The sequence below is a fragment of the Aquarana catesbeiana genome, linkage group LG09 (genome assembly GCF_042186555.1).
Source record: "Aquarana catesbeiana isolate 2022-GZ linkage group LG09, ASM4218655v1, whole genome shotgun sequence".
Lineage (NCBI taxonomy): Eukaryota > Metazoa > Chordata > Amphibia > Anura > Ranidae > Aquarana > Aquarana catesbeiana.
This window is the reverse complement of record NC_133332.1, coordinates 159,740,817-159,762,593: the sequence shown is the minus strand read 5'-3', so window position 1 is coordinate 159,762,593 and position 21,777 is coordinate 159,740,817. Positions and strand designations below refer to the sequence as shown.

The window sequence follows — 21,777 nt, the reverse complement described above, 5'->3', positions numbered from 1 at the left end:
GGACGCGGGGGCTAGACGGATATACCCGGCAGTCGTGGGACGCGGGGGCTAGACGGATATACCCGGCAGTCGTGGGACGCGGGGGCTAGACGGATATACCCGGCAGTCGCGGGGGCTAGACGGATATACCCGGCAGTCGCGGGGGCTAGACGGATATACCCGGCAGTGGCGAGACGCGGGGGCTAGACGGATATACCCGGCAGTCGCGGGGGCTAGACGGATATACCCGGCAGTCGCGGGGGCTAGACGGATATACCCGGCAGTCGCGGGGGCTAGACGGATATACCCGGCAGTCGCGGGGGCTAGACGGATATACCCGGCAGTCGCGGGGGCTAGACGGATATACCCGGCAGTCGCGGGGGCTAGACGGATATACCCGGCAGTCGCGGGGGCTAGACGGATATACCCGGCAGTCGCGGGGGCTAGACGGATATACCCGGCAGTCGCGGGGGCTAGACGGATATACCCGGCAGTCGCGAGACGCGGGGGCTAGACGGATATACCCGGCAGTCGCGAGACGCGGGGGCTAGACGGATATACCCGGCAGTCGCGAGACGCGGGGGCTAGACGGATATACCCGGCAGTCGTGGGACGCGGGGGCTAGACGGATATACCCGGCAGTCGTGGGACGCGGGGGCTAGACGGATATACCCGGCAGTCGTGGGACGCGGGGGCTAGACGGATATACCCGGCAGTCGCGGGGGCTAGACGGATATACCCGGCAGTCGCGGGGGCTAGACGGATATACCCGGCAGTGGCGAGACGCGGGGGCTAGACGGATATACCCGGCAGTCGCGGGGGCTAGACGGATATACCCGGCAGTCGCGGGGGCTAGACGGATATACCCGGCAGTCGCGGGGGCTAGACGGATATACCCGGCAGTCGCGGGGGCTAGACGGATATACCCGGCAGTCGCGAGACGCGGGGGCTAGACGGATATACCCGGCAGTCGCGAGACGCGGGGGCTAGACGGATATACCCGGCAGTCGCGAGACGCGGGGGCTAGACGGATGTACCCGGCAGTCGTGAGACGCGGGGGCTAGATTTCTGTCAGATAACGCACCACTTCGCTCAGAAAATTGTTGCAATTACAAATGTTTAGGCATTCTCATGTTTATTTCTTTTGTTTGTATTGCTATGACACAAAAAAGTGGAGAAACAAAAAGCCAAGTGGCACATATTCCACGCAAAACTCCAAAAATGGACAGAATGATTGATACCCTCAATGTAATATTTGGTAGCACACCCCTTGAAAGAAAAAACTGAATTCAATGGCTTCCTGTAACCATCAATGAGTTTCTTGCACCACTCTACTGGAATTTTGGACCACTCTTTCACCAATGGCTCCAGGTCTCTGATTGGAAGGGTTCCTTTTCCCAACTGCTGTTTTGAGATCTCTCCACAGGTCCTCAATGGGATTTAGATCTGGACTCCTTTCTGGCCAGTTCGGTACTCTCCATCACTTTGTCCTGAACCATTTCTGGGTCCTTTTTGAGGTGTGCTTTGGGTCATTGTCCTGATGTAAGACCCATAACCTCTGACCGAGTCCCAACTTTCTGACACTGGGCCCTACATTGCACCCCAGAATTCTTTGGTAGTCTTCAGATTTCATAATGCCATGCGCACAGTCAAGGCATCCAGTGCTTAAAGCAGCAAAGCAACCCCAAAATATAAGTGAACCTCCACCATGGTTGACTGTAGGGACTGTATTCTTTTCTTTAAGGGCCTCGTTTATTTTTCTGAAAACAGTAGAATGATGGACTTTACCAAAAAGCTGTCATTTTGTTTCTTCTGTCTACAGCACATTCTCCCAAAAGTATTTTGGCTTCCTCAGGTAAGTTTTGGAAAACTCTGGCTTTTTTTTGTATGTGTCAGCAGTGGGGTCCTCCTGGGTCTTCTACCATAGCGTCCCTTTTCATTCAGATGGTGACGTATAGTGCGAGCTGACACAGTTGTACCCTGTGCCTGAAGGTCACTTTAAATTTGTCTGGAAGTTGATCGAGGTTCTTTCTCCACCATTTGAACATTCCTTCCTTGCAATCTTTGATCAGCTTTTCTCTTTTGTCCACATCCAGGGAGATTAGCTGCAGTACCAAGGGCTGTAAACTTCTTGACAATGTTGTGGACACAGAAACTAAAGATCTCTGGGGATGGACTGGTAACCTTGAGATTGTCCATGCTTTTCCACAATTTTTGTTCTGAAATCCTCAGACAATTCTTTGCTGCTCTTTCTCTTCTCCATGCTCCGTGTGGCACACACAGAGTTACACAATAGAAAGGTTGAGTCAATTTTTCACTATTTTTAATTGTTTGCCGGTGTGATTTCTATATTGTCAGTACCTGTTAATTGGTACATGTGAGTTTAATTACAAATTACCAGGAACATCACAAATTTAGCATACAATTACTTCTTACAATTTTGAGAAGATGGCAATTTTGTCCAGTCCATTTTTGGGGTTTTGCAAGGAATGTGTCAGATTTGTCTTTTTGTTTCTCCACTCTGTGTCATACCAATACACACAAATGAAATGAACATGAGCGTGCTTAACCACTTCAATACTGGGCACTTCACCCCCTTCCTTCACAGGCCAATTTTCTCCCTTCGTCTTTCAGGACAGCACCTGGAGAGAGCGCAGCTCCACCCACTTTCCCAGGAAACACTGCAGTCAGTTTCTTTAAAGACCGGACACTTCCACCATGGCCTCAGTTGTAGTGTTTCCTCCGCCATGGTGGAAGCGCTGCAGGGAACCAGGGGTGTGCTGCGCTTTCTCCAGGTGGTGAAAGTTAGGGCATACCGGATCGTTTTTTCTTCTTTTCCAAGACAGCCCAGCATCCTCCCTGACGCGTGGGGGATTCTCCGGTGCCTCCTCCTCTTCATGCTCGGCGAGAGCCAGGCTGCGAGGGTCCCGTTCCTACAGACCGGTGGCAGGGCTGTGGAGTAGAGCGGCGTCTATTCCACGGGCCGCACGCCTTCCGGGTTCGGATGGCAAGCGCGTCATTTCCGACCGGGGGCGGGGCCTCGAGCGGCGCGACGCGGCTTCCGGTTCCGGCCGCTGGAACGCAGGAGGGGGGGGCGGTCTCCATGGCTGATTTCATTTCCGGCCCTCACAGCGGTGAGCGGCCCGGGAAAATCAAATAAAAGAGCACAAACGCCGCTGTGTGTCCTGTCAATAATGGAGGACGATCAGACGGCGGTGGCAGGAGCAGGAGCCACAACAATCAGCCAGGCTCAGGTAAGCAGGGATACTGGTCTCTGTCTTTACTCTATGGGCATTTATAATGTTTATATATTATCCCTTCCCTAAAAAAAAAAAAAAAAAAAAGTGGGGAGCCTGCAGATCACTTGGTCCTGAGTACTAAAGGAGGGATAAGTGATTAATTATGTTTTAAGGTGGATCTGTGGGGTGATTCACCGGCTGTGGAACAGATCATGGGTGTTAAGGGGTTAACTTCCTTGGTGGTGTTTTTTTCTGTGTTCCTTATACAGCATGTAAGCTGTTGTTTGTGAAATATGGTTCAGCTATTGTCTTTTTTCCCTTGGGATATTGCAGAAGGCTAAAGAAAAGACCAAGCATGTCTCCCCTATTGTTAAAAGGAAGTGTCCCTCTTGTAAGGGGTTACTGAGGGATTCCTGGCCCAAAGTATTATGCAAATCTTGCATTACGGACATAGTTAAGGAGGAGACAGCTCCTGCTAGTCCTGCAGCTCAACAAAGTGAATTGCTAAGCTCTTTCAGGAAGGAACTGGCAGACACCTTTGAGTCCTTCAGGTCCTACCTAGATAGGCGTCCAACGGCGCATAGCAGTGTGGTGCCACATTCTCTATCCTCTGTTTCAGCATCCAGAGGGGGCAGCGACTCAGAGGAGGAGGAAAGTAACATTTTACTAAATTCGGAGGAGGAAGCAGAAGAAGTAAATGAAGCTTCTTCTCCTTCTTCTAGGTACAAGTTATCCCTTGAGGAGGTAGATGATTTGCTGAGAACAATTCATACTACCCTTAACATCACAGAGGATAAGGCTCAGCTATCCCTACACGATAAGATGTTCCAAGGCCTCGGGGAGGAAAAACATAGGGTTTTTCCTGTACATAAATTTTTATCAGAGACCATTAAGAGGGAGTGGAAGGATCCAGAGAGAGCCCCCTTCTTTTCTAAATCCCTCAAGCGAAGGTTTCCGTTTGATGAGGATAGCTCGCATATTTGGAATAAAAAGCCAAGACTAGACGCAGCCTTTTCCCAGGTATCTAGGAATACTGACCTGGCCTTTGAGGACATGGGTATCCTTAAAGATACCATGGACAAAAAGGCAGACTCCCTATTAAGGAAGGCATGGGATTCTTCTTTAGCAAATTTGAAGCCTGCCATGGCCTCAACTGTGGTAGCCAGAAATCTGGAACACTGGCTGGAGCAGCTGAAAATCCACATTGAGGCAGGGACGCCTCGTAAGGATCTGCTTGATACGCTACCGGTGTTATCAAAAGCGGTAGGGTATATAGCAGATGCCTCAGCGGAGTCAATCAGGATGTCAGCCAGATCCACAGCTCTGATAAACTCAGCTCGCAGGGCGTTATGGGTCAAGACATGGACAGGGGATACTGCTTCAAAGACAAAATTATGCGGTTTACCCTTTGAAGGTGATCTAGTGTTTGGTCCTGGGCTGGAAGCTATTCTTGACAGAACAGCTGACAAAAAGAAGGCTTTCCCTATAAAGAAGAAGGTACTTCCGCAAGGCAACAAAAATTTTCGTGCTTTTCGAAAGACCCCAGATACCAAAGAGGCAGGCTACAAAAGGCCTTGGAAGTCTCAAAGAGGGAGGGGTAAGTCAGGAGTACTTTTCCGCACCCCAACCACAAGCCCAAAAACCCAGTGACGGTCACCCAACTGTCGGAGCAAGGTTACAGACCTTCTTTCTACAGTGGAAGACTATAACAAGCAGCCAGTTTATCCTAAAGACCATCTTGGAGGGTTACAGGCTGGAATTTTCTCAACCTCCTCCTGTGCGTTTTTACATAACACAGGCTCCCCGGGACTCAGAAAAGTCACTAGCAATGACAGCTATCCTGAAGGACTTGATGCTACAAAAGGTGATAGTGAACGTACCCCCTGGGGAATTAGAACAGGGGTGCTATTCACACATATTTCTTGTGAAGAAACCGTCAGGAAAATTCAGGCTCATCCTGAACCTGAAGATTCTAAACAAGACTATCAGGTACAAGAAGTTCAGGATGGACACAATATTCTCAGTGAAGAATCTCCTGACCCCGGGTTGTTTTATGGCTTCCATAGACCTGAGAGATGCATACTTGCATGTACCAGTAGCGTCAACATCTCAGAAACACCTAAGGTTTGCGATAAAACTGGGAGAATCTACCCTTCATCTCCAGTTCAGAGCTCTCCCTTTCGGGCTGTCATCTTCTCCGAGGATTTTTACAAAGGTCCTGGCGGAGGCCTTGGCCCCACTCAGAGTAGAGGGGGTATCAGTCCTGCCCTATCTGGACGATCTACTAATTTTTGCCAAAACAAGGGACCTGTTAGTGAGAGATCTGGAAAAGACAATGAGACACCTGGTAGGTCTAGGATGGATAATCAACGAGGAGAAATCAAACTTGATTCCATCTCAGACCATACTATTCTTGGGTTACACAATAGATTCCATCCAGGAGAAAATTTTTCTCCCCGAGGGGAAGAGGGAGAAGCTTCAGGAGGCAGTGAAGAAGACGCAGACAAATATGCCAATCTCCATAAGAGCAGCTATGTCGGTCTTAGGGCTACTCACTGCGACTATTCCAGCGGTGCAGTGGGCACGTCTACATGGAAGGGAGCTCCAGCAGACAATTTTAACGAGTTGGTCCTATGGAGAGTCCCTAGAAAAATTAATAAGGATACCTGCGCGGGTTCAGAGGAAGCTTTGGTGGTGGAGAAACCACTCAAACCTGAACAGGGGTCTGCTCTGGAGTTTTCCTTTGCAGAAAAGATTAACAACAGACGCAAGTTCCTGGGGTTGGGGCGCCCACCTGGACGAGCAGATGGCTCAGGGGAGTTGGACAGACTGGGAAGCCAGAAAGTCCTCCAATTGGAGAGAGCTGAGGGCTATTCTCTTGGGTCTATGGGCCTTCGAAAGAACAGTCCGGGGCCATCATGTTCAGGTCCTATCGGACAATGCCACAGCGGTGGCCTATATATCAAGGCAGGGAGGAACAAGGAGCAGGGCTCTGCTATCCTTGGCACTCCAGATTCTAGCCTGGGCAGAAGACAGGCTAAACTCCATAACAGCGATACATCTGAAGGGAGATTTAAACCTTATGGCAGACTTTCTGAGCAGAGAAAGAGTACTGGAAGCAGAATGGAGTCTGAATGTAGAGACTTTCCAACAACTAACAGAAAGATGGGGAATGCCCCAAATAGATCTTTTCGCATCCCAAAAGAATGCAAAAGTAGAGGCCTTCTTCTCACTAAACAGGCAGGATCAGGCAGAGGGATTGGATGCATTAGCGCAGCCATGGAAATTCCAGTTGTGCTACGCCTTTCCCCCCTTTCAGATGATCCCCTTGGTCTTAAGAAAGCTACAGAAGGAGAACACGACTATGATTCTGGTGGCTCCTTTCTGGCCCAAACGGGCTTGGTTCGCAACAATACAGGGGATGGCGGTGGAACCTTATTGGGAGCTTCCGCTTCGGAAGGACCTCCTAACGCAGGGCCCCCTTCATCACCCAAATACCCAGCATCTCAGGTTGACAGGTTGGTTACTGAGGAGCAGATGTTAAAAAATAAGGGCCTTTCAGATAAACTGGTCTCTACCCTGCTGAACAGTCGTAAGGAGGTTACCAGGGCCATCTACTTCAAAACGTGGAAACGATTTAATAGCTGGTGTGCGATTAGGTTACTTTCGCCACAGGAAATCGCTCCAGTGCTAGAGTTTCTCCATGAGGGAATGGAGATGGGGTTGGCAGCTAGCACCCTAAAGGTGCAGGTAGCTGCATTATCGGTTTTTCTTGAGAGGCAGTTATCAAGGGAGCCGCTTATTATTAGGTTTTTCAAGGCATTGGCCAGAGCTAGGCCAATACCTTTTAAGTTTTTTCCTAGATGGGACCTGTCTGTGGTTCTGCGGGGTCTAATCAAAGGACCTTTTGAACCTCCAGAGGAAGCGTCAATCAGGCTATGGTCGTTAAAAATAGTCCTGTTAGTAGCAGTAACTTCAGCTAGGAGAGTAAGCGAGTTACAAGCTCTTTCCATAAGAGAACCCTTTTGTTATATTTTTCCAGACCGGGTAGTGCTAAAAACTGACCCGGGTTTCTTGCCAAAGGTGGCATCAGCATTTCATAGGGAACAAGAGATAATTCTCCCTACCTTTTGTCCTAACCCGTCCAGTGCTAAGGAGAGGTCTTTCCATTCCCTGGACGTGAGAAGGTGTTTATTACATTATATAGAGATAACGAAAGATTTTAGAAGATCAGATTCGCTCTTTGTTCTCTTCTCTGGTCCACGGAGGGGGTATAGAGCATCCAAAAGCACCATAGGTAGATGGCTCAGAATGGCCATCAGCGAAGCTTATAAAGCTTCAGGAGCAGAGCCCCCTAAGGGGGTAGTAGCCCATTCAACAAGGGCAGTAGCAACGTCCTGGGCAGAGAGGGCAGGGGCTTCCCCGGGTCGGATCTGTAAAGCGGCCACGTGGACAAGTTTCTCCACCTTCACCCGCCACTACAGGTTGGACTTGCTATCAGCAGCGGAACAGTCGTTTGGCAGGAAGGTCCTGCAGGCGGTGGTCCCACCCTAGAGTAAGTACTCTTTTATCATCTCCAGGTGCTGTCCTGAAAGACGAAGGGAGAAAACCCTAGTTAGACTTACCGGTAACGGTATTTCTACGAGTCTTTCAGGACAGCGCCGATGACCCGCCCTAAGTTTTAAGGTTGTAAGATGTGTTATTGCTGTGTTCTGCTTATCTAATTTCAGCATGGCTGGAGGTACTCTATGAACAACTGAGGCCATGGTGGAAGTGTCCGGTCTTTAAAGAAACTGACTGCAGTGTTTCCTGGGAAAGTGGGTGGAGCTGCGCTCTCTCCAGGTGCTGTCCTGAAAGACTCGTAGAAATACCGTTACCGGTAAGTCTAACTAGGGTTTTCATCTTTCAGCGCTCTCGCACTTTCAATGAGAATTGCGCGGTCATGCAACACGGTACCCAAATGAAATTTTTATCATTTTGTTCACACAAATAGAGCTTTCTTTTGGTGGTATTTATTCACGACTCTATTCAAGAATTTTTTGCGATATAAGCGAAAAAAAGCAGAAATTTTGAAAAAAAACCCCGAATATTTTCTACTTTCTATTTTAAAAGAAATCCAATAAAATTGTCATAAATTTAAGCCAAAATGTATTCTGCTACATGTCTTTGGTAAAACAAAATCCCATTAAGTGTATAATAATTGGTTTGTGTGATCACGGACAGATGTATGCAGATGATCATGTACAGATGTGTGCAGGTGATCAAGGACATGTGTGCAGATGATCATTGGGATATATGATTCTACTGTTACATATGTGGGTGACGTGTGTGGTGAAAGTGTTTTGGGGACACTGGGCCGGTGATCAGTGTGTAAAAATTATAAAAAAAAATAAACAGCTCATACTCTCTGATCACTGGCTGGCTGCATCGATCCGCTCTTTTCTGCCTCCTCACTGACAACTTCTGTGTGAGAAGAGCCGATCGCCTAGCAATGGGCTCTCTATTTATGTCACATGATGGCTGTGATTGGACACAGCCATCATGTGATCAGGAGGGCCAATCACAGAGCCCTCCTGCTGATCAGAGATGCGCCATGTCTGGGTGACACGAGCACATCGGGATCGCGCCGCTGCATGTGCGCGATCCCCCTCCTGAGGGAGGTTCCTGAACGTCCACTCAGGAAGAAGCGCCCACCCAGCCGTATATATGTGCAGTGGCCCGGGTGGGAGGTGGTTAAACATTTGTAATTGCAACAATTTTCTGGGCGAAGTGGTGCATTATCTGACAGAAATGCTGGGGTGACTTCTTTTTTTTTTTTTTTTGGCCATGACTGTACATGGCAGTCATCAGACCCAAGGCTATACTGATATACATGGCGGTCATTTGAGCTTTGTGATATGGTGCAATTATCCTGCTGGAAGTAGCTATCAGAAGATGGGTATACTGTAGTCATAAAGGGATGGACATGGTCAGCAACAATAATCAATTGATGCTCAGTTGGTACCTAGGGACACAAAGTGTGCCAAGAAAATATCCCCTGCGTCATTACACCACCATCACCAGCCTGAACCGTGTATACAAGGATACAGGATGGATCCATGGCTTCGTGTTTACGCCAAATTCTGACCCTACCATCTGAATGCCGCAGCTGAAATCAAGACTCATCAGACCAGGCAACGTTTTTTCCAATCTTCTATTGTCTCGTTTTGGTGAGCCTTTGCGAATTGTAGCCTCGGTTTCCTGTTCTTGGCTGACAGGCGTGGCACCTGGTTTGGTCTTCTGCTGCTGTAGCCCATCTGCTTCAAGGTTTGATGTGTTGCGCATTCAGAGATGGTATTCTGCATACCTTGGTTGTAACGAGTGGTTTGAGTTACTGTTGCCTATCGATCATCTCAAACCAGTCTGCCCATTCAAGACATTTTCGTCCACACATCTGCCGCTCACTGGATATTTTCTCTTTCTGACAATTCTTTGTAAACTATAGAGATGGTTGTGCATGAAAAACCCAGTAGGCTTTTGAAATTCTCAGACCAGCTGTCTGGCACCAACAACCATACCATGGGGCATGACTGTTTAAAGTCACTTAAATCCCCTTTCTACCACATTCTGATGCTTGGTTTGAACTTCAGCAAGTCGTCTTCACCACATCTAGATGCCTAAATGCATTGAGTTGCTGCCATGTGATTGACTGATTAGCAATTTGTGTTACCAAGCAATTGAACAGGTGTACCTAATAAAGTGGCCGGTGAGTGTACATGGCAGTCATCAGACGCAGGGCTAGACTGATATACATGGCAGTCATCTAGACACAGGTCTAGGCTGATATACCTGGCAGTCGTCAGACGCAGGGCTAGACTGGTATACCTGGCAGTCGTCAGACGCAGGGCTAGACTGGTATACCTGGCAGTCGTCGGACGCGGGGCTAGACTGGTATACCTGGCAGTCGTCGGACGCGGGGCTAGACTGGTATACCTGGCAGTCGTCGGACGCGGGGCTAGACTGGTATACCTGGCAGTTGTCGGACGCGGGGCTAGACTGGTATACAGTGAGGGGGGAAAAAGTATTTGATCCCCCTGCTGATTTTGTATGTTTGCCCACTGACAACAAAATGATCGGTCTATAATTTTAATGGTAGGTTTATTTTAACAGCGAGACAGAATAACAAAAATATCCAGAAAAAACGCATTTCAAAAAAGTTATAGATTGATTTGCATTTTAATGAGTGAAATAAGTATTTTATCCTCTATCAATCAGCAAGTTTTCTGGCTTCCATGTGTCTTCTATACAGGTAACCAGCTACGATTAGGAGCACTCTCTTAAAGGGAGTGCTCCTAATCTCAGCTTTTTACCTGTATAAGAGACACCTGTCCACAGAAGCAATCAGATTCCAATCTCTCCACCATTGCCAAGACCAAAGAGCTGTCTAAGGATGTCGGTAACAAGATTGTAGACTTGCACAAGGCTGTAATGGGCTACAAGCAGCTTGGTGAGAGGGTGACAACAGTTGATGCGATTATTCGCAAATGTAAGAAACACAAAATAACTGTCAATCTCCCTCGGTCTGGGGCTCCATGCAAGGTCTCACCTCATGGAGTTTCAATGATCATGAGAACAGTGAGAAATCAGCCCAGAACTTCGGTAGAATCTTGTCAATGATCTCAAGGCAGCTGGGACCGTAGTCACCAAAAAAACAATTGGTAACACACTAGCCATGAAGGACTGAAATCCTGCAGCGCCCTGCAAGGTCCCCCTGCTCAAGAAAGCGCATGTACAGGCCGTCTGAAGTTTGCTAATGAACATCTGAATGGTTCAGAGGAGAACTGGGTGAAAGTGTTGTTCTCAGATGACACCAAAATCGGGCTCTTTGGCCTCAACTTGCCATGTTTGGAGGAGGAGGAATGCTGTCTATGACCCCAAGAACACCATTCCCACCGTCAAACATGGAGGTGGAAACATTATGCTTTGGGGGCGTTTTTCTGCTAAGGGGACAGGACAACTTTACCACATGAAAGGGATGATGGACAGGGCCATGTACTGTCAAATCTTGGATGAGAACCTCCTTTCCTCAGCCAGGGCATTGAAAATGGCTCATGGATGGGTATTCCAGCATAATGACCCAAAACACATAGCCAAGGCAACAAAGGAGTGGCTCAAGAAGAAGCATATTAAGGTCCTGGAGTGGCCTAGCCAGTCTCCAGACCTAACCCCATAGAAAATATGGTAGCTCGAACCTGCAGCTTCCTCCTTCCACAAACGTCCACCTCAAAACCTTAATGACTTGGAGAGTATCTGCAAAGAGGAGTGGGACAAAATCCCTCCTGAGATGTGTGCAAACCTGGTGGCCAACTACAAGAAACGTCTGACCTCTCTGCCAACAAGGGTTTTGCCAGCAAGTACTAAGCCAGGTTTTGTGAAGGGGTCAAATATTTATTTCACTCATTAAAATGTGAATCAATTTATAGCTTTTTTTGAATTGCGGTTTTCTAGATATTTTTGTTATTCTGTCTCTCACTGTTAAAATAAACCTACCATTTAAAATTATAGACTGATCATTTCTTTGTCATTGGCAAACTTACAAAATCGGCAGGGGATCAAATACTTTTTTTCCTTTGCTGCACATGGCAGTCATCGGATACATGCATGAATAAAGTAGATCTGATGCTGGGTCTGCTTTAAAAAGATTACTTCCTGGGAGAACCATAGGCCTGCCGATGCTGACCACCTTCTGAAAATGTCCATTTCCTGGTTGTTCTGCTAACCCTCTGGCTGTGTTACTTTCTGATCACTGACTTGGAATAAGTTTGCAAATCCGGTAACATCCAAACTTAACTGCAGAGGGTCAGCATGACCGGCATGGAACTGACAACTAGCATTTGCAGAATGAAAATCAGCCATGGCTGTGTCACTGTTTATCTCAGGAAAGGTATTCTTTAAAACTGACCTATGTTTTCTGAACTAAAAGTCTTGCTGGGGTTGAGCTGTATTTGCTTGACATAAAGATGTTCAGGTCCCAGGTGGACAGTGAGCTCCTGGAACATGTTAATATTCTGTTATCCTGTGAAGGCATTTCTAAGCATTAATGTCTGTCCTTGTAATTTACAGGTGGAATCTTACATCTTGTGGAACTAGTGTGGCAAGTTCTGAATGCAGTGAGGAATTATTTTCCTCGGTCTCTGTTGGGGATCAGGATGATTGCTATTCCCTTCTGGATGACCAAGACTTCACTTCCTTTGATCTGTTTCCAGAGGGAAGTGTGTGCAGTGATGTCTCATCATCCATCAGTACATATTGGGACTGGTCTGACAGCGAGTTTGAATGGCAGGTAATTTGCAGAGTAAAATTTTACAAGTGAAACCCACCTAGAGCTCCTGCTCATGTTCAAAAGTTTTAGTGAAAATTGAGCTACTGCAGGAAAAAAACTGATTTCATTCTAGAAGTCACCCTGAATAGCTATCGCAGCGTGTGCCATACTGCAAACGTGCACAGCAGGAATCTGAATTAAAATCACTAGATTTTAAAATTTATAAAGGACTTGAAGCACCCCTGTACTCCTAAAATCCATGGTGACCTGTAATGCATATATTGGCCAAGTCCCTCATGGTTGCTCTGGGACATATCTGTTCCCATATACTTCATCTGTCCCTCTTTACCATAATGTGTGATGGGTGTCCTCACTGACTAGTGTGTTGGAAAAGGGGAGAAGAAAAGGTAGGTCTCTGTGTATGCTTTATAGGTTGTCATGAATCTCAGGGGTGCTCTGCAAATAAACTGTTCATTTTTGTTCACACTGTGATTAGCTTTTATAACCGTAACCTCAAATCCATAGAAACCTTGATAAGTTTACATTTAGTAACCTATTACTAATGCAGGGCACGCACACGTGTTTGGGACTCCAATCACATGTCCGCGTTCCCTGACACTTCTGCCGGCTCCATAACTCTCAGGATGTGTGGAGGTATGGGCTTAGTGCAGGAGTCTGACAGTAACTACGGTAGTAACAAAATCATGTGCTTTTATTTTTATAATGTGCTTTTTTATTTTTTTACAAAAGGTGAACATAGTCTATAAAGCAAACCATTGTATCTATATCTACAAAAGTAAGACATCCCCTTTCACTCTCAGGATAGTAAACACTATAAAATGCCACATGGGACCTTTTTGCTTAGTTTCCATTACCTTCTTTTCATGCTTTTGGAGCCTTCAGAAATGCCCTGCCTTTCAACTGCGCAGAATTAAGATTAACCCCCCCCCCCTTTTTTTTTTTTTTTTTTTTTTTTTTTTCTCTAGTTACCTGGAAGTGACATAGCAAGTGGTAGTGATGTGCTATCTGATGTGATACCCAGCATTCCCAGCTCTCCCTGCCTCCCCTCCAAGAAAAAGAACAAACACCGGAATCTGGATGAACTCCCATGGAGTGCTATGACAAACGATGAACAGGTAATACCAACAACACACTGTATATCTTTTCATCTCTGGTTTAGAAACCTGTTTAGTGCTCTCAAGATTTATTGTAAATCTTTCTGTACTAATACTGGAGTTTCTTATTGTACATCAGGGGACACAGAGCCATAGTGGTTAACATGTGGGTTATAGGTCACCTTCAGGTGATGGACACTGGCACGCCCTAAGACAGGAAGTGCACTCCCTATATAATCCCTCCCACTACTGGGAGTACCTCCAGTTTTTTCACCAGTATCTAAGGTGTTGGTCATGAGTAAAGATGTGCTGTGCTGAGCTCCACTGGAGCAATCCTTGCTGGGGTCAGCTATGCAGCCGGATCCATTCAAAGTGTCTTTTAGGCTGAATTGAATGGTACCCAGGCCTCGTGTCCAAAGAAACGAGGTTTTACCTGTAACAACTCCTATTTTTAGAGAGCTAGATCCTGGGATCCAGTACTTTGGTATTTTAGAGCCATAAAGTTTTACTGGCGGGGTGCTATTACAGGGCCAGGAGTGTGGGTTCCCTGAGGGTCCCCGGTTCCTGAAGGTTTGTTAACGGAACCCACCGTGAAGGGTGAAGATTGGGTCTGTTGGTTTTTACCACAGAAAACCCTGCGGCGGGAAAGGTAAGTGAAGTTTTTCTAAGAAATTTTGTAACATTTTCTTATGAAATGTCTCCTTTAAAATATTAAAATGTTGTCATGCCTAAGTGTCACCACTGGGGGCTGTATGGAGCATGTACCTTCTCATGCTTTGCACAGAGATCACACTGTGTCACAGAAGCAGCAGGCTTTTTTCCTCCGGCTAACAGGCAGACCTCCGGTAAGTTCGGGGGGGTTTTTGCTTCACCAATCTCCCCCGTCGAATCCCCCCCCCCCCCCCCCCCCCCCACCTGGGCTGAACTCTCCCCCTCTTCACAAGGCTGCACGGCAGTGGCTTTCAGGTCTCCTCCCCACCATTCCTCCTTCCCACACAAGCCGATCCCGGAGGATTGGAGGCCCGGGCTTGCGCGGGAACATTCTTCTTTATTTTTATTTTTTTGAAAAGAGAACGGAGGGGGCGGGGCTTAGCGCGGCATTGGCGTCCTCCATCGCCGGCGCAGAAGTGTGTTGTAAAAACTCAATTTGTGCTGCCTGCAAGTTGTCGGAGGGACACAAGAGCTAAGAGGGGCATAAAAGTGGTTTGGTGACACAGGCATTTACTATTTGCTTCAGGCTGCGCATTAATAGCAGCGGCAGTGGCTGAACTATTGCTTAAGCAGTGGATGCGATTTCTTCTGATAGTACCTCTGCTTTTGTGCATCGGGCTAAGGTCAGAAGGGGGGTTGAAACAACCCCAAAAAAGGGCTAAAAGGGTCTCCCTCAAGCTCTGGAAAGCCTACTCATCTCTACAATGGCATCCTCCCCTGAGAGGGGGTAGTTGGTCAGAGTGAGCATCAGGGCCATGAAATGTTTGCAACTGTTTTCAACACTGCAGCCCCTGTTTATGTTACTAAAAAGGTCTTTTCCTCAGCCATGATAGGATTGAAAAAAAAAAAAGAAAAGGTTAGCTGCTTTAATCGCATCCCAGGGTGGGACAAAATGCGTCAGGTTCTCTTCCATTATCTAGGACCCTCAAACTGAGGAACTGGGGGCGGGAGAAGATGAATTCCCTCAGGGGACCATGGTGAGGCTAATGACTCCTTCTGAGGCATCAAATGCGGGTGGATCAGCTTTCACAATCTGTAAGATTGATGGTGCAATTTCTTGCTGAATGGTCTGCTCCACATTTATGTACCCTTAACTGAGTGTTTTGGTTCCCTAAAGCCTCCTCAAGCTGTGCATACCTTTCCTGTCCATTCATTGCTGGAAAAGCCTTTTTGTTTCTTAGTGGATCACCCAGATAAGCATTTTTTCCCCAGTCGTCTTCCAGGACAGCCCTTGAGAGATGGAGTGCCTCCCATCGCCACAGGAAACACATTGCCACAGTTCAAAAAGTGGTCCCTCAGGTCCCTGGCCAGTCATTTGTGTTTCCTTCGTCGGAGGAACATGTTGCTTGGAACCAGAGGGGGACTTCATCTCTCAGGGGCTGCCCGAAGGGAGTGGAGACCGCACAGGTGGACTGGGTCCTATCTGTCGGCTCCAGTGAAGTTCCTACCTTATTGTTTTGGGGCTCGGGTACCGTCCAGCATGATGGGAGCAGACCCGTTAACCCCCCCTCCTTCCAGTGCGGTGGTTTGCCAGTGGCAGGGCAATGCAGGTTCCCCCAGGAGCTGTGTAGGTGGATTCGTCCATCTCAGCTCCTTGCATGGGGGCTGGAGACGCAGTTTGCGTCATTTCTGGTGGAACCGCATCATCGCTGTGCTCCAAGACTTCTGGTTCCGGGTCTCCAAGGGCACAAGGAGGAAGGAGAAAGCTCAGGCTGGGCCTACTATTCCCGACCAGCGTCCAGCATTACCGGACTAGTGGCGGGATCCGGAGCAAGAGGCGGGGTGGGGGGGACCATGGGGGCAAATCCCCAGGACACTCCGGCGGATGCAGGCACTTGCCAAACCCAGGTAGGCTGCTGGGCAAGCTCTGTACTGAGCTTTCTTCATGTTGGTAGTTGTAAGGCTGGGACTAGTAGTACTCCATGGTGGTGGATACCTCGCTGTCCTGGGAATATGCAGTTTGGTGGTTGCAGCACGGGTGTTTAAAGAGGGTAAAGCCTTGATGCTAAGATCATCTATTTTTTATTCTCAGGCTAAGGAGGCTCCAAGGGAAGAAAAGTCAGGTCGCAAAAAGTGCCCTAACTGGGGGAACAGGTTATCCTTGGGCTTTAACAAAGCTTTATGCAGGCAGTGTATTGCAGGCTTACTAAAATCAGAGGCAGGCTCTCCCTTGGCTAAATTCCTTAGCTCATTTTAAGGATGAGATGGCATCAACCTTTAAATCTCTCAGGGAGTTAATCGCAGATGTAAACACGTCTGCTTCCACCAGTAGAGCAGCTGTGATTCCCTCTTCACCAGGCCTTACAACACCCAGCTTCGGGGAGCCCCGTAGAGTCGGGGCCCTGAATCCTCTGACGCAGACTCAGACCAGGATGAGGATCAGGCTGTAGCTAACAAAGCCATAAAATACAAGCTGTCCCTTGAGGAAGTGGACGAGCTGTTGAGCGCTATTTATGATACACTGGAAATTGATGAGGAAGAAGTTCAGTTGTCCAGGCATGATAAGATGTATGAGGCCCTGGGGAAAAAGAAGGTGAAAGTATTCCCTATACATAATGTACTTTCTGACCTTGTCCGTAAGGAGTGGGCCAAGCCGGATAAGAAAGCTTTCTTTCCAAATTTTTTTAAAAGAAGATTCCCCTTTGACGAGAACCCAGAGGCTGTCTGGAATAAAAATCCAAAACTAGACGCCCCACTGTCCACGGTGTCGAAGCAGTCTGACCTTGCTTTCGAGGATATGGTCATTTTAAGAACCCAATGGTCAGGAAAACAGACGTAGTCTTAAAAAAGGGCCTGGGATGCATCAATGGCAGGCCTGAAGCTAGCTCTAGCCACTACTTGTGTAGCTAGAAATCTGGAGTTCTGGTTGTCACAACTACAAGAACACCTAAAGGCAGGCACTCCTAGAGGGGAGCTCTTAAAAACCTTCCCTATGCTTTTCAAGGCGACAAGTTTCATTTCTGACGCTTCAACTGATTCCGTAAAATTTGCGACTAAGACTGCGGCACTTTCTGTCGCAGCCAGAAGGTCAGTCTGGATGAAAACTGGGGGGGAGACACGGTGTCCAAAACACGCTTGTTCAGTGTCCCCTTTACAGGAGCCTTAGACTTCGGGCCTGAATTAGATACCGCCATTAGAAAGAACGGGCGATAAAAAGAAAACTTTCTCCCCTCGTCTTTCAGGACAGCACCTGAAGAGAGCGCAGCTCCACCCACTTTTCCCAGGAAACACTGCAGTCAGTTTTTTTCTTTAAAGACCAGACACTTCCACCATGGCCTCAGTTGTAGTGTTTCCTCCGCCATGGTGGAAGCGCTGCAGGGAACCGGGGGGTGTGCTGCGCTGTCTCCAGGTGGAGAGAGTTTGGGGCATACCGGTATTTGTGTCTTTTTGATGGTCAGGCCAGCCCAGCTTCCTCCCTTCACGTGCGGAGGTTGCTCCGGCGTCCTCCCCTCTTCATACCCGGCGAGGGTCAGGCTGCTGGGGGTCCCCGCTCCTTTAGACCGGCGGCTAGCTTGGGAGGAGCGGCGTCTCCTCTTTATCCCCATAGCTCAGCCTTCCGGGTTCCGGTGGCGAGCGCGTCACTACGGCCGGGGGCGGGACATCTAGCGACGCGGCTTCCGGTTCCGGCCGCTGGAACGCAGGAGGGGAGGGCAGGTCTCTTCCGGCTGACGTCATTTCCGGCCCTCGCAGCGGCGAGCGGACCAAGAAAGTTTAAAAAACAAGCACCAAAAGCCATTGAAATCCTGACAGTATGGAGGAGGAACAATCGGTGGTGGCAGGAGCCACACAAGTCAGCCAGGCCCAGGTATGCGGGGACAGTGTGTCTCTGTAACTTACTCTATGGGCATGTTTTAGTTCCCTCTTTGGTAAAAATTTTAAAGAGCCTGCAGCATTCTTCCTCTGTATTGAAACAGGAAGTAAATGTGTTTTAAGATTGTGAAGTAAATCTGTGGGGGGATTTACTGGCTGAGTGAAGGAGGGGGGTTAAAGTGTTAGCTCTTCCAGTCCTTTTCAGCATGCTGTTTATGGGTGTTTTTCTGTTTGTGTATTTCAGAAGGCAAAAGAAAAGACCAAACATTCGTCTTTTTCTGTTAAAAGAAAATGCCCATCTTGTAAAAATGTGCTTAAAGAGTCCTGGGCAAAAGTGTTATGCAAAGAATGTATTGCAGACTTAGTGAAGGAGGAAAACCACTCCTAGTGCACCTGTGGTTCAGCAGGATTTACTGAGCTCGTTTAGGAAGGATTTGGCGGATACTTTTGAGTCATTTAAATCCTACCTGGACAAACATCCAGCCGCAGGCAGCTCAGTACCTCGTTCCCAGTCTTCTGTTCCCGCATATAGGGGGTGACAGTGACTCGGAGGAGGAACCTGGACAAACATCCAGCCGCAGGCAGCTCAGTACCTCGTTCCCAGTCTTCTGTTCCCGCATATAGGGGGTGACAGTGACTCGGAGGAGGAAAATCGTAGCGTGGCTACGGAATCGGAGAAAGAAGCAGAGGAAGAGAAGGAATCTTCTTCTTCTTCTTCTTCTCGATATAAATTGTCTCTAGAGGAGGTGGATGATCTGCTAAAAACTATCCACACTACTCTTAATATTACAGAGGACAAAGCCCAGCTGTCGTTACACGACAAGATGTTTCAAGGCATGGGTGAAGTGAAACACAGAATGTTTCCGGTGCACAAGTTTCTGTCAGAAACAATTAAAAGAGAATGGAAGGACCCAGAGAGGGCCCCCTTCTTTTCTAGATCCCTCAAACGCAGGTTTCCCTTTGAGGAAGACAGCACACAAGTCTGGAACAAAAAGCCTAGACTGGATGCAGCCTTCTCTCAAGTGTCGAGAAACACTGACCTTGCGTTTGAGGACATGGGTATCCTCAAGGATCCCATGGACAAGAGGGCTGACTCCCTGCTAAAGAAAGCTTGGGATTCCACCCTAGCAAATCTAAAACCAGCGATGGCATCAACAGTGGTAGCCAGAAACCTGGAGCACTGGTTGGAACAGCTGAAGGTTCATATCGAGGCAGGTACACCTCGTAAGGATCTTTTGGAGACCTTGCCAGTGCTTATGAAAGCTGTTGGATATTTAGCAGATGCTTCGGCGGAATCAGTTAGGATGTCGGCCAGATCATCTGCTCTAATCAATTCAACGCGCAGAGCTCTATGGGTCAAGACTTGGACGGGGGATACAGCCTCTAAGACCAAGTTATGTGGTTTACCCTTTGAGGGGGATTTGGTTTTTGGCCCAGGTCTTGAAGCCATTCTTGAGAGAACAGCCGACAAGAAGAAGGCCTTCCCCATTAAGAAAAAGGTGGTTCCTCAGGGCAACAAAAATTTTCGTCCTTTTCGGAAAACCTCAGACTCAAAGGAGACTATATATAGATATAAAAGACCTTGGAGGTCTCAGAGAGGCAGGGGCAAGCCAGGGGTACTCTTTCGCCCCCCTACCCCAAGTACAAAGAGCCAGTGACGGTCCCCCGTCTGTGGGACTGTTTAGTAGGAATGGGTGGAAAGCGCGTGATCAGACGCTTACATCAGGAAATGTATGGTTTATTTATGTAAAAGACTACAGACATATAGTCATATAGATATAAAATCATACAAATACTACATAATATTATATAAAAAAAAAGGAAAAACAGGTAAAGTAAGTACTAGGAAGTTAAAATTGGGGTGTGCCCATATTGAGGCAGGTATTTAAGAAAGGCTGACGCGTTTCGAGGAAAACCTCTTCATCAGAGCCAGGAGAACTGGAGCACAGTCTGTATGGGCCATTAGGCCGACATGTGTACATGGGGAGAGGTGGTGTTGCTAGTAGGAGGATGTGTCCTGTGATGGACAATTGATTATTCCAAGTTCCATACCCAGGTGTTCTATGGATGTAAATAGATTGTATTTTCTTTTTGCGGTGCTGTTAGATGTGCCTGTCTCAGGAGAAGTGTGTAAACACAGCTGCAAACTGTAGAGATCCTTTTGGAGTGGAGAGCCGTGTGATCCTGGCAGCAGAAGGGGGGGAGGAGGAGGGAGGAGGTGTCCTTGAGGCAGCTGATGCCTGGATAGAAAGCGTCTTGCTGCCTAGGGATAGGAAAGGTTTTAGACCTTCTTCCCACAGTGGCAGAGGATAACAGACAGTCCATTTATCCTAAAAACTATAAGGGAGGGTTACGGACTGGAGTTTGCCCAATCCCCTCCGGTTCGGTTTTATATAACTCAGGCTCCCAAAGACCCAGAAAAGCTTACAGCGATGTCGGCAATTCTTCAGGAGTTAATTCAACAGAAGGTGGTAGTAAATGTTCCCCCCAACGAGGTAGAACAGGGGTGTTATTCGCACATCTTTCTGGTGAAGAAACCTTCAGGCAAGTTCAGATTAATCCTGAACCTGAAGATTCTCAACAGAGCGGTCAGGTACAAGAAGTTCAAGATGGATACGATCTTTTCGGTAAAGGGTCTCCTGACCCTAAACTGCTTTATGGTATCCATAGACCTGAGAGATGCATATCTCCATGTGCCTATAGCCCCAGCATCACAAAAACACCTCAGATTTGCGACCAGGATAGAGGGGTCTGTCATACACCTGCAATTCAGAGCTCTCCCTTTCGGGCTGTCATCCTCTCCGAGGATATTCACAAAGATTCTGGCAGAGGCCTTAGCCCCTCTCAGAATAGAAGGAATCTCGATTGTCCCATATCTAGACGATCTGCTAATATTTGCCAAAACAAGGCACATATTAGAGAGAGATCTGCAAAGGACAAGGAGTCATCTGGAGAGCCTAGGGTGGTTAATAAACGAGGAAAAATCGAACATGATCCCGTCACAGGCAATAACCTTTCTAGGTTACACTATCGATTCCATAGAGGGAAAAACCTACCTCCCAGAGGAAAAGATAGTAAAGCTTCAGAACGCTGTAAAAAAGGCTCAGACAAACCTGCCAATTTCTATCAGGGCAGTGATGTCTGTTTTGGGGCTCCTTACTGCAGCAATACCGGCAGTACAGTGGGCACGTTTGCACGCAAGGGAACTTCAACAGACAATTTTGAAAAATTGGTCTTATGGAGAGTCCCTAGAAAAAATGATAACAATATCCCCCCGAGTTCAGAGGAAGCTCTGGTGGTGGAGGAGTCACTCCAATCTGGACAAAGGCCTGCTCTGGTGGTTTCCCCAGGAGAGGAGATTAACAACAGATGCGAGTTCCTGGGGTTGGGGCGCCCACCTGGAAGGACAGATGGCTCAGGGGAATTGGACAAAAAGAGAGGCCAGGAGATCCTCCAATTGGAGGGAGCTAAGAGCTATTCTCCTAGGACTATGGGCTTTCGAGAAGATAGTCCGGGGTCACCATGTTCAGGTGCTATCAGACAATGCCACAGCAGTGGCATATGTTACAAGACAGGGGGGCACGAGAAGCAGAGTCTTGCTAGCCTTGTCAGTTCAGATGCT

At 47.8% G+C, this 21,777-nt stretch overlaps 1 protein-coding gene across 1 annotated transcript in view; it reads left to right on the top strand.

Annotated features, from left to right (window-relative positions):
- FAM199X (family with sequence similarity 199, X-linked) overlaps window positions 1-21,777 on the top strand; it is a 44,266-nt gene that overhangs the window by 982 nt on the left and 21,507 nt on the right. The window contains exons 2-3 of the mRNA XM_073599303.1: window positions 12,321-12,540; window positions 13,506-13,655. Of these exons, the coding sequence (XP_073455404.1) occupies window positions 12,321-12,540; window positions 13,506-13,655 (370 nt within the window). The remainder of the gene's footprint in view (window positions 1-12,320; window positions 12,541-13,505; window positions 13,656-21,777) is intronic.